The sequence below is a fragment of the Thrips palmi genome, unplaced genomic scaffold (genome assembly GCF_012932325.1).
Source record: "Thrips palmi isolate BJ-2018 unplaced genomic scaffold, TpBJ-2018v1 HiC_scaffold_18, whole genome shotgun sequence".
Lineage (NCBI taxonomy): Eukaryota > Metazoa > Arthropoda > Insecta > Thysanoptera > Thripidae > Thrips > Thrips palmi.
The window spans coordinates 2,642,276-2,654,587 of record NW_023144627.1 but is presented as its reverse complement, the minus strand read 5'-3'; the positions used below and the strand labels follow the sequence as shown (position 1 = coordinate 2,654,587).

At 65.0% G+C, this 12,312-nt stretch overlaps 1 protein-coding gene and 1 pseudogene across 1 annotated transcript; one reads left to right on the top strand and one right to left on the bottom strand.

Moving 5' to 3' along the window:
- The first annotated feature begins 3,513 nt into the window (after positions 1-3,513).
- Positions 3,514-8,869, top strand: LOC117644233 (neurogenic protein big brain-like). The gene is given in 7 exon segments (XM_034383502.1): positions 3,514-3,663; positions 6,368-6,503; positions 6,506-6,600; positions 6,602-6,695; positions 6,730-6,915; positions 6,918-6,993; positions 8,854-8,869. Coding segments are annotated over 7 exon segments (753 nt in total).
- A 458-nt stretch (positions 8,870-9,327) lies between these two features.
- LOC117644232 lies at positions 9,328-10,842 on the bottom strand (annotated as a pseudogene).
- Positions 10,843-12,312: the final 1,470 nt, after the last annotated feature.

Sequence of the window (12,312 nt, the reverse complement as noted above, 5' to 3'; positions counted from 1 at the left end):
TAAAGGGGGGGGGAACCTTTTTCCGGGCCCCCAAAAACCCCCCTCCCCCCCCCCCGGGGGGGGGGGGGGTTTTTTGGGGGGGGGTTTTTTTTGGGGGGGGGGGGGGGGGTTTTTGGGGGGGGGCCCCGGGGGGGTTTTTGGGTTTTCCCCCCTTTCCCCCCCGGGGGGGGGGGGGGGGTTTTGGGGCCGGGCGGGGGGGGGGGGAAAACAAGGGGAAAAAAATTTTTTAAAAACCCCCCTTTTCCGGGGGGGGGGCGGGGGGGGGAAAACCCCCGGGTTTGGGGGGGGCCCCCCCCCCCCCCCCAAAAGGGGGGGGAAAAAAGGGGGGAAAAAAGGGGGGGGGGGGGGGGGGCCCCCCCCGGGGGGCGGGGGAAAAAAAGGGGGGGCCCCGGAAGGGGGGGGGCCCCCCCCACCCCCTTTTGGGGCCCCCCCCCCCCCCCGGGGGGGGGGGGGGCCCTTGGGGGGCCCCCCCCGGGGCCCCCCCCCCCCCCCCCCAAAAAAAAAAGGGGGGGGCCCCCCCCCCCCCGGGGGGGGGGGGGGAAAAAAGGGCCCGGGGGGGCCCCCGGGGCCCCGGCCCCCCCCTTTGGGGGGGGGGTTTTTTTTTTTTTGGGGGGGGGCCCCCCCTTTTTTGGGCCCCCCCCCGCCCCCCCCGGGGGGCCCCCAAAAACCCCCCCCCCCAAAAAACCCCGGGGGCCCCCCCCAAAAAAAGGGGGGGGGCCCCCCCCGGGGCCCCCCCTTTCCCCCCCAAAAAAAAAGGGGGGCGGGGGGGCCCCCAAAAAAACCCCCCGGTTTTCCCCCCCGCCGGCCCCCCGGGGGGGGGAAAAAAAGGGGGGGGGCCCCCGGGGGGGGGGGCCCCACCCAAAAAAGGGGGGGGGGGGGGCCCGGGGCCCCCCCCGGGGGGCCCCCCCGGGGGGGGGCCGGGGGGGGGGGGGGGGGGGGGGGGGGCCCCCCCGGGGCCCCGGGTTCCCGGGTTGCCCCCCCCCCCCCCCCCGGGGTTTTTAAACCCCCAAAATTTCCCCCGGGGACGGGGGGCCCCCCTTTGGGGCCCGCCCCCCGGGGGGCCGCCCCCCCCCCTTTTTTTTTCCGGGGGGAAAAGGGGGAAACCCCCCCTTTTTGGGGGGGGGGGGGTTTTTTTGGGGGGCGGGGGGGGGGTTTCGGGGGGGGGGGGGTTTTTTTGGGGAAAAAAAACCCCCGGGCCCCCCCCCCAAAAATTTTTTCCCCCTTAAAACCCCCCGGGGGGGGCCCCCCCTTTTTTGGGGGGGAAAAGGGGGGCCCGGCCTCTTTCTCTCTCCACCCCCGGGGCCCCCCCCCCCCCTTTTTGGAAACCCGGTCCCCCGGGCGGGGGGGGGGGCCCTGGGCCCCGGGCCCCCCGGGGGGGTTTTTCCCCCCGGGGGAAAAGGGAAAAAAAGGGGGAAAGGGGGGGGAAAAAAAAAGGGGGAAAAAAGGGTCTGAGCAATTCGAAGCCATTCGACCGCATTGCGCGGATTGCGCGCCGTCTCTCTTTTCTTTGCGCGGATTCCTGGCGAATTTCCTTCCAGCCGTGTCGTTTGTCCGGGGGCGCCCCGGGGCGCCCCCGGTGCAGTGGCCGCCGCCGCCGCCGCCGCCGCGCCTGCGTGTCGGCGTGTCCCCATCCGCGCCGCGGCTGCGCGGGCACGCCGTCGGCGGCGGCCTCCACGGCGGCTAAGCGCCCCGACGAGCCGCCCCGCACGGCCGCCGCCCTGCTCGCGACAGTCCTTTCCCCCAAACCCAAAGGGTCCACGGACGGGACGGGCTGGACCATGGCCGCCGCAGAACCGCCACCGTGTTTTCAGGACGGCCCCGACGGCCGCGGCTCCGGCTTGGGGTTTGTGTGAACCTCGACGAGGGGCCCTTTCCGGGGGGCCTCCAGTGGCCGCACTCCAGTTATGTTCCAGGCGGGACGAGGCTGCTGGAGATGCCCAGTGAGCGTCTTCGCGCTGCTGGTATATGTCCCACCTTTCTCACGGGGCCGAGGTGGCCGGGAGGCTTATATGTGTGTGTGAGTGAGTGAGTGTGGAGGAGGGGCAGCATGATCCCACTGCGAGCAGCTCTGCGTATAGCACTGCGTATAGCACTGCGCACACATTTGGCCGGACAGTTTGAATGGCGAGAGCATCGCGAAGACTTCTGCCTCCGCCTGGACGCCCCATTGGCTTTCCCATGAGGAAGCAGCGCCGCGGCGGGGGTGGGGCCCGGGCCGCGCTGGCGTGCCTGGCGGGCTGGCGTGGGCCGCCCCCGGGGGTCACAGGCCCGGGGGTCAACAGACGAGCCTTCGTGATTGGCGGTCGGTACGTCGGGTAGGGCGGTACCCGGTGGGAGAGACAGCCTGCACGACGGCATGCTCGACGACAATGGAGGCGCCCGACTCCTCGAAGGGCCCCGAAACCCTGGACGCCGGCGACGCACTCCTCGGCGACGAGGTTGTTTTTCCACGCCGTCAGGACGCCGTCCGCCGGCGAAAAGCATTCCGACGTAATTTGGCTCCAGGGGCGAGCAGCGTCTCTTTCTCTCTCACACTCGTCCGAGTGCGAAAACGACAAAGACGGAGCGAGGAAAGCACCGTTCGGAACCACCGTCGCCGCGCTGCAGGACGAGGACGCTCCGGTGACGCGGCTCCGCGGCGCGCCGCCGTCTTCGCGTCATGGGGGGAAAGGAAAGGTAAAAGAGGAAGGGGGTGTGAGGTTGGTTTGGGTTGGGATGGCGAATGGCGGTCCGAAAGCGGTTTCGGCTTCGGCCGCGGTGTCGCACCGGGGCTTCTTCGCGGCTCGGCGCGGCGTGGCGCAACGTGGTCGCGGTCGGTGCCTCGCCTCGCCGCCCCCCGCGGCGTCGCGGGGGGGGGGTCGCGGGGCGTCCGACGTCCCAGCGGCGTGGCGCCAAAAGGTCACCCCACGCAGCGCGCACAGCGCATCGCGCATCGCGCGCATCGTCCAGCAGGCTCATTCTGAGAGTCGTCTGTCTCTCTCGCACCTATACGGGGCGCCTATGAGTGCGAGAGAGACAGAGGCCGTCCCGCAACTGGACGGCTTATGGAGACTCCAGGAAGAGAGGACAATGCAGCCAGCGCGCCCTCTCTCTCTTGTTAATCAATGGGGGTTAATAGACGGGGGCGTATGGCGGCGCGGCGTCCGAGTGATCCATCTTGGCAGACGTTGACGCTGTGCTGGAGCCATGCTGGAGCCTCGCTGGAGCCTTGCTGGAGCACGGCACAAAGGGGAAATCAATCAGTGGCGCAATCAAGCATGCCGCGGCCCCGCAGTTCCCACCCCGGGCCCCTTTCCCCCCTGCCTGTCTCTCTCCTCCTTTCCTGTCTCCTCGAGTCCGTGCCGCGGTGCCGCGGTGCCGCGACTGCCGCGGTGCCGCGACTGCCCGTAGCGCGCACCGCGTCTCCGTTTGCTGTGGCGCTGGCTGGGTTTTGACTTGGCTGTGTTCCCTGTTGCAGAGTGACGGTGCCCGGCTACCCGGCGCTGGCGTCCAGCGCGCCCCCCCCGGGGCCACATGTCGGCGTGGGAGCGCTTCGGCGTCGAGCTCATCCTCAGCTTCCTGCTCGTGCTCACCTACTGCGGCGCCACGGACGGCCACCGGCGGTCGCTGGGCGGCGGCGGCCCCGCCATCGGCGCGGCCTACCTCGCCTGCTCCCTGGTCTCGGTGAGTATGCCTTGATGGCGGCGGAGAGTGCGTAACCTACCACACGTTCGGCGCGGAAAAACTCTGCGCAGCCGTTCTCGGAGGCGTGCCGCGTGCCTGTCCTACGGCGAGGGCGTCCTCGGGCGACCGCACTGCTTTCCTCGCTGTCTCTCCCCGCACATCGACGGCAAGCGCCTTGAGTGCGAGAGAGACACAACGACGGGAGCAGTGCTCGGCTGACCACGCGCACGGGCCGCTGGTTTGATGCGGGTCTCGTCGGCACGAGCCTACACGACCCGGGCCCCGGGGGCCCGGGGGCCGGGGGGAGCATGGCGTCGGGAGTGGCGTCCGGCACCACGCCGACGGCACCCCCGGAGCTACCCTTTGGGCCGTGACGGCGGCAGTGGGGGGGGGGGGGGGGGATTGCCCTCAGATTGTGCTTCGTCGGCAGGCAGGCAGGCTGCACGTGAGGAAAAAGAGAGGGGGTGGGGGGGGTTTACGTCCCGGCAGTCTCGGCCACCTGCCGCGGTCCGGGCCTGCGATTGGTGGGCGCGTTCAGCCCCGCTGCACGCCAGCACGGCCTGCACGGCCTGCACGGCTGGAGGGTGGCGGCAGCAACAACAAGAGGAGCTTTTTTGAGGTTTCTTCTTTCGAGCCGTCGCCGTCCTCGTCTACCGCCGCTCCTTATAATACAAAACGGAGCCGATCGGCGTGGCCGCGGGCCATTATGGGGCTTCCTTGCCCAACAACAACAACAAGAGACGCTATTTCTGGCAAAAATCCTCCGCAAACCGGGGGTGGCTGGTGCTACGCTACGCAGTGCGACGTCTCGGAGGGAGGGAAGCCCGCCGAAGCTGGGCTTGGCGCGAGGGAGGGCCTACGCCACTGCTACGCCACTGCGACGCCACTGCCGCCTCGTGACGTATGCCGCGCGTTGCGTTGCGTTGCGCGGCGCTTGGCCTGCACGAGGAGGAGCAGGGAGAAGGGCAGGTGCGAGACGGGCGACGCGGCGACGCGGACCGAGAAACCAGTCGTGCGCCGGTCGGCCGGTCGGCTGGCCACTGCACCTGCCCGTCTTGTTGTCTCTAAATTATAATAAAGAGCGATAAAAAGGGGATTCGGGCTGCAGTGCCCGCCGTCCGGCTGTCCTGGCCGGCGAGCCTTGGCGTGCCCGCCTTGCCGCCTTGCCGCCGTGCGGACGTGCTAACGAAGGGGGCAGCACAGGGGCGGCAGGTGCAGCTGCTCCTGGAGGCTGGCTGGAGCTGCTGGAGCCAGGAAGGGGCCCCCCCCCCCCCCCCCCCCCGCCCCCCCCCACCCCCCTCCGCCCGCAGGCTGCCGAAACTGAAACGGAGCCGCTGCCGCTGAATGCGCGCCAAGCCGCTGGAATGCGAGCGTCTGGCCCAAATTTTTTCTTTCTCTTTTGCTTTTCTTTCACTCTGCTTTTTACCGTTTGGCGTTTGGCAAATTGCAAAGCGGAGTGAGAGGAAGCAGTTGGTTGGGGAGCCGGCCGGGGCCTCTCGCGGCCTCGCGTCGCAGGCCCTCCTTATTTTGGTTGTAACTTTTATATCCTCTTGAAAACGGAGATGAACAACATGCTTCGTATCTCCTTTGTTGGGGGGGACGCGTAGGGAGAGCATGAGCGTACAGTGTGGTGTGCGGGCCCCCCGAGCACAAACACGAGGCACTTGAAGCGGAGCAGCGCGGCCACTCGTAAGGCCGTTCGGGGAGATCTTATGGCCCGCGAGCCCGTCTCTCTAAACACCACCCCTTCAGCCTAAAGCCTGAAGCCTCCCGGGTGGCGGCTGTGCTCGGCAGCCACGGCGGGGCTGGAACCATAACACCCCCTTCCGCCGCGGTTTTCCTGGAAGAGCAGCTCTGAAGCGTTGTTTCGTCGCTGTTTCTCTGTCGCACTCGTGCGGCGTCGTGTCGGGGTGCGAGGGAGACAGCGCGACGGAACGAGTCTCAGTCAGTCACTCGCTCGGCAGGTCCGCCGGCACAATGCAAATGACTTTCTTTCCATGAGCTCCTCCGCGGAATCAAGTCCTGCAAGCATCCTGCCCGGGCCCCGGTATTTAGCACAACATGCGAGTAACACCAGGGGCCCCCACCAGCGACGCCCATCCGGTTTTCCCCGGTGCCGGCCCGGCCCCCGGCTGCCTTCCCCGCCCCGCGGGGCCCCCCCCGACTCTGGCTGTCACGCCGAGCGAGCAGGATGTTTGAAAAATGTGCCACATTTGTGGAACGGCGCGGCACCCCCGCCGCGTCACGCGTCCCGTCCGCCACCCCGCCACTCGCACTTGTTGGTGTTTTACGGCGGAGGGCTGGGGCGCTCGCTCGCGGTGTAGCGGCCACTTCCGCCCCCGGGGCCGTGGCCGTCGACTAGGGTCGCCACCGTCGTGGTGCCCGTGCGCAGGCTGCGCAGGTGATCTTGATGGTGGATGTACCGGTGCACGCACCCCCGCCCCCCCCCCGCCCCCCCCCCCCTACGGCATACGGCACCCTCCGAAACTAAAGCAGCGCCTTCCTGTGGGCCGTCTGGCCTGCCTACTACACTGCTTGTGCAGGTGCGGCAAGGGACGCAGGCAGACAACCCCATGTCTGCCTGGCTGCCTCGCTGCCTGCCCCTCCCCCCCCCCGACACACGTTTCCTGTTCTGATTCGCGGGGGTGGTCCCTAAATGATGACGTTTGCCAGCTTCTGACCGCGGCGTTGCTTGTTGTTGCAGATGCCCTCGCTAAACCCCCGCCCGCCCCTGGGCCCGGCCTTCGTGATGAACAAGTGGGAGAACCACTGGGTGTACTGGACGGGCCCCGTGCTCGGCGGCGTGGTGGCCGGCCTGGTGTACGAGTTCATCTTCAGCCCGCCCGCCAGCCGCGCCGGCCCTCGGACTCCATCGACGGCGACTCGAGCTCCATCCACTCCGACGAGGACCCCTACGACGACCTGGAAAAGGGGCGGCAAGACGCACCACGGCGGCGTGATGCGCTCCGTGCAGCCCGGCGGCGACATCTACCGGCCCGTGGGCCCCGTGGGCCCCTCCACCCTGGGATCCCCGGCCCCCGGTGGCCTCGGTGGCCTCGGTCCCCGGCAGCTACTGCCCCAGCCTCACGTCGGCCAGCCTGTACGCGGCGCCGCCCTGCAAGCTGGAGCGCGTCGAGTCCCTGTACGGCGGCACCAAGTCCCTGTACGCCAAGTCGCCGCCGCTCACCCGCGCCAACCTCAACCGCAGCCAGTCCGTGTACACCAAGAGCCCCGGCGCCATGGGCCCCGCCCTGCCGCCCCCGGCCCCCCCGTGCCCGCCCAGAGCCTGTACCCCATGCGGCTGGGCTCCTCTGGACCCCCCCGTCATCGGTAAGTACACAACTACTACTGTAGTGCCTCATACGCAAACCCCTCGGCTTTGCGGACGCCTTAGCTCATGGCCCGAATCTCTATCGTTACAGCACCTCATTGCCTGGCCAGCCAGCAGCCGCAACAACAGCAACAGCAGCAACAACAGCAGCAGCAGCAACAGCAGCAGGAGCAGGTGCTGAGCAGCGCGACGCACAGCAGCAACACGACCACCAACCAGAACGTGCAGAACCAGCAGAACGCGGCGCGCCACGAGAGCGTCTACGGCGTCCGCGGCGCGGCCAGCGGCGCCGCGAGCACAGGCGGTGGCGTCTACGGCGTGACCACCGTGCCCCACCACGTGCCCAACCCCCCGCCCACCCCGGCGGCTCCTCGTCGGCGGCCTCGTCGTCCGGCAAGCATGAGCGGGAACGGGAGCGCCGGCCGGAGAGCGTGTACGGCATGGCGGGCCGGGGCCAGGACTCCAACGACTCGTCGTACGGCTCGTACCAGAGCTCGGCGGAGAGGGAAAGGCCCGGCACCGGCGGCCCCGCGGAACGCGACCAGCGGACGGCAGCCTCGAGCCACGCCAGCGGCGCCACCACCCCCGCCAACGGCCTGGCCAACGGCCTCGCCAACGGGGGGCCCCCCCCGGCGCCAGGCCCAACTACGCGCACCTGCCCCCGCTACCCCTGGGAGGGGCCCCCCCAGGGCGGACAGGGCGGCATGCCCATGCCCATGACGGGGTCGCTGCCCGTGTCCATGGGCGGCAAGTGCGTGGTGGGCGGCTCCATCACCGTCACCAGCAACGGCAACTACGGCGCCGTGCGGCACGCGCCCCCCGGCATGGCCGCGCCCCCGCAGCCCCACCCGCACCAGGGCCACCACGCCAACGGCCACCACCCGCACCAAGGGCCCCCAGGGCCACCAGGGCCACCACCCCAGCGGCATGCACCACATGGCGGGCCACCAGTTCGCCGTGCACCACGGCCTCCACCACGGCCAGGGGCCCCCAGGGCCACGGCGCCATGCAGGCCAGGCACTCCCCCAGCGCGGCCGCGGCCACGCAGTACTGACGAAGCCGCTCCGCCGAGCTGCTGGACACCGACACCGGCGAGGTCCGCGACCGCCTGGTGTAGGACTGCAGCCCAGCTCGGCTCGCCCTCAGGGGCGTGATACTTAGGGCCTTGGGGATGCTTCAGGCTCCTGCCCTGCAACGCATGCAATGCCACCAACCCGCCGCACGCGGCAGTGCACGGCTTTACGCGACCGGGGGGCTTGGAACTTGAAAATCGACAGGGATCTTCATCTTGGAAACGCCGCGAGTTTCAGAAACTTCGTCCAATCTTTGGATCATTATTTCACGTAACTCCCTCCGTTTGCGAGATGAACTGACCTGAGTAATTTCTGACAAGTTTTGAGTCCCCCAAGAATCAGTAAAGCTGTGTTCTGCGGGGCGGCGTCACTTTGAATCCCACCGTTATGCGAACTGATGGTTTTGCTGGGGCAAAGCTGTTCCGGGAAGCCTCGCGTGCGAAGCCTCGCGTGCGAAGCCTCGCGTGGGTGGGCCTCCAAGTCAGATTGAGCTCGAATGTGCCAAAACGATTGTAAAGCGCTGCTTCAGGAGCAGCGGATAATTGACTGAACCCGTTTTTGTTTTTTTTAAATGTTGTGTTACATGCTCCATTAAGTTGTTGTTACCCATTTTTACCGTCCACACGTTCTGTTTACTAAAGTGGCTTCTCTCCAAATTTGGTTTGTCTTTATTTCATTTTTGTTTGCAATCAATGCAACTGTTTTGTTATGATTATTTTTGTTTTGAGCCATGGTGATGCCAAACTTTGTTTCAATTCTTTTTCAGGTGTTTCTGTCAATTCTCAGTCTTGACCCTAGCTAATGTGATTATTAAAATGTTAGTAAAATTATCAACAGATGATGTAAATATCGTGGTTTATTTAATACGAATTGTGAGTTCTAATCTTTTGTGTATTTCAAATTTTGAATCTTGTCATTTTTGTATGTATCTTAAGAAATAGACCAAATACCATCTGTATTTGTTAGCACTTTAGTGAATAATTGCCCACGATCTAAACTCGTGGTTGCAATGCTCCGAGTGAACTGTACTATTAGTGCATCCTGAAGATAGTATCGATTGTTCAGCACTTATCTTCGAAAAGTCGTTTTGTTTGTTAAAAATTTAAGTATTTATTGTAGTTGTTGTGATATATGTACGATATGTGAGCTTACAGAAATGGTAATATGTGACTCAATTTGTAAAGATTGTAATAATTTGAAACCTGTATTATTGTGTGTACAAAGAAAAATGACGATGATAATACTAATAAAAAGTCAAAACCAACAGTAAAGTATTTTATTCCATAGTGTTAAAGTCCCTAAAAGGAAAATATAGGCTTACACAACATCATCAGATATTTTAAGGCCTCAGCAGACCTGTGGCGTTCGAGTAAACGACTACAACGAACACGGTACCCTGACTGCAAACCTCAAAGCAGGCAGTGTCCTGTTCGAGGCAATCGCCCTCGACTTAGAGAGTATGGGATGGAGTAGGAATCAACCGTAGAGGCATCACGCACCCCGCCCGCAATGTGGCATATCCATTAAATCTTTGTAAAATGCGCGCTAGGCTGCGGCGATGGGGTTTTTGATGACGTCCTGCAGGACGTTGACGACCCGGTCCACGGCCTTGGGGTTGGCGTTGGTGCCCATGAGCCCCACACGGAACGCGCGTCCAAACGTGGGGCCGAGTCCGGCACTGAGATCCACGGCGTGCCTGCAAGGAGTAGCGTACAAGTTAGAATCACGCTGAAAGTGGAGACATTGGGACACTGCACTTGAGACACGACAAATGAGACCTGGCCATGGCGGTGCGCAGGAGGGTGGCCCAGTCCATGTTGTCGGGGAGGAGCACAGCGGTGACGGTGGCCAGGCGGTGCTCCGGCTTCTCCACCAGCAGGCGCAGGCCCAGGCGCTCCAGGCCGTCGTGCAGCCTCTGGGCGGCGAGCTGGTGCCGGCGCCAGGACGCCGTCAGACCCTCCTCGGCGACCAGGGCCAGGGCCTCGCGCAGCGCGTAGAACAGCGTCACCGGGAGGGGGTGGTGGTAGCTAAGGGCACCGCAGTCCTTGGTTTACAGGGGTCGATACGCGGTCGCGGTCCGATACAACAACGGCAGCTCACCTCCGCTTGCCGAAGCAGCCCCAGCTGTCGCCGATGCTCAGGACGTCGTAGTAGAAGACCGGGCACGGCGTCTTCCTCGACTGGATGTGCTCCCTGCAACCACGTCCGAAGACGAACTTTAGATCGGGCGCCAACGGCAACGCAAAGCGCGATTATCTTCCTGTTGCACTCACATTGCCCGCGGGCTGAAGGTGATGGGGGACAGCCCGGGCGGCGCGTTGAACACCTTCTGCGACCCGCTGTACACCACGTCCAGCTCCCAGCGGTCCGTGTAGAGCGGCGTGCCGCCCAGCGAGGCCACGGCGTCCACCACGAGCAGTGTGCCGTACTTGTGGCACATGGCGCCGAAGCCCTCCAGGGACTGGGGGACGCCCGGGGGAGGACTCGCCGTGCACCACGAAGAGCAGCCGCGGCCGGTGCTTGGCGACGGCCTCCTCGGCCGCCTCCAGGGGCAGCGGCTGGCCCCGGGTTCACGTCGATCGGCACCACGCGCGCGCCTGCAGCACAGTCAGGCCGTTAGCGAGCGCCGGCAACATAGGCCACCCATTCAGCGCGCGGACCGGGAGGGTAGGCAACCCAACCGACTCACTGCTGCACCTCACAGAAACATTGAACTTGAACTTGAGAGGCTAGACCACAAATGATCCTTTGCCGTTCGGGCCCGGTAACTGCCATGCTTGCATTGCACAACATGACATACCGTCCGTACAAAGAGCAGGAACCTTTACCTCGGCGGCCGGGGTCATATGCCACACCGCACCAAGTCCCAGTGAGAGCAGTCTTTTGGACTGTTCATCACTGCGAGCTTATACCGAGTCCGGCCCTCCCCTGCTTCACCCCGTCCTCACAGGGCCATGTTCCGTATGTCTTGGATTCAAATTGCTTCACCCACTTCACTCCTACCCTCCTCTTGATGCGACCTTGTAGCTGTGGTTGTGAGGCCTAAAACACTTGCAGAGCGGGCATCTGCGACACATCGCCGTCAGACCTGGAACGATACGAGGGCCCAAGGCCCACCCCCCCGATGCAAAACCTGTGTGCGACTTGTGCCGCGCCCCTCGAGAAGCCGTGCCAGGTACTGCAAGGCTGATCCTCTTCGGTCGCAAGGGGATGGGGACTGGACGGGGACTGCGGTGTGTCCGCTGGCGCTGCATCTCAGGGTGATCGCGACACCCAGAGCATTTGGGCTCCCGCCGCGGACCGGTGACTCCGGTACCGTCCCGATGGTGTCAGATCTTGCGCGCCGAAAGTAAAAGTGCCGGGTCCAGCGAACCAGCAGAAAACGACATGCGGCATGCAAGAGGGCCCTGCCCCCCCCCTACGCAAGGGTCGGGGGGTCGGGGGGGGGGGGAGGTGGGGACGCCTTCCTGCATGCTGGGTGCGACGCCCTCGCCCTACTGCGGGGCGGGGGGAGGGGGGGGGGCGACAGCCCGGGCGGCGTGCGGCCAGACGAAAAAAAAAAGGAAAAAAACAAAACCAGAGCAGGCACTTATCCATAGGCGGCGTAGGTATCCTTCCTCGGCTGCTGCTGACTCCAGGCTGGGGGGCGGGCGCGGGTCGGTCCTGGTGTAGCTACGCCACATGCCGGCCCGGGTTTTGGAGGGGGGCGACAGGGGCCGGCGTGCCCACGCCAGGGGCTGGCTTGCTGGGGGACGTACAGGGAAAACCAAAACGGGCGCTTTCCTGAACGATTCGTTGAACATGGCTGAACGGCACTTGGTGAGCGGCGACACCCGCCACTGCACCGTCGAACACTTTTTAGATCCGATTGCACAAAGAACAAAACCACTGATCTTCACAACACGGGGGACTGGACACTGACGCCGGCTGGACACTGGGCACTGTTGCTTTAGGTACCGCTGCCCCTCAGCAGGCCTGCCGGGGGGGTTGAGCGCTGGGGGGGGCCGGCCCGGGGCCGGCTGGAGGCTGGGGCTGGGACGTGCGACGCACACACGTTGCCACATGTGCGAGCGGAGGGGCCTGCAGGCCGTGTAAAAAAAAGGGCCGAACACTAATTTTCACAAAACTCGAACACTGATGCTCCGATCGCGCGAAACTTCAAAACCCCCGACGCACTGGGTGAACACGGACCGACCAATACCACACTCGACCCGGAAAACCGACTTTGTACCACCAAAAAACAAG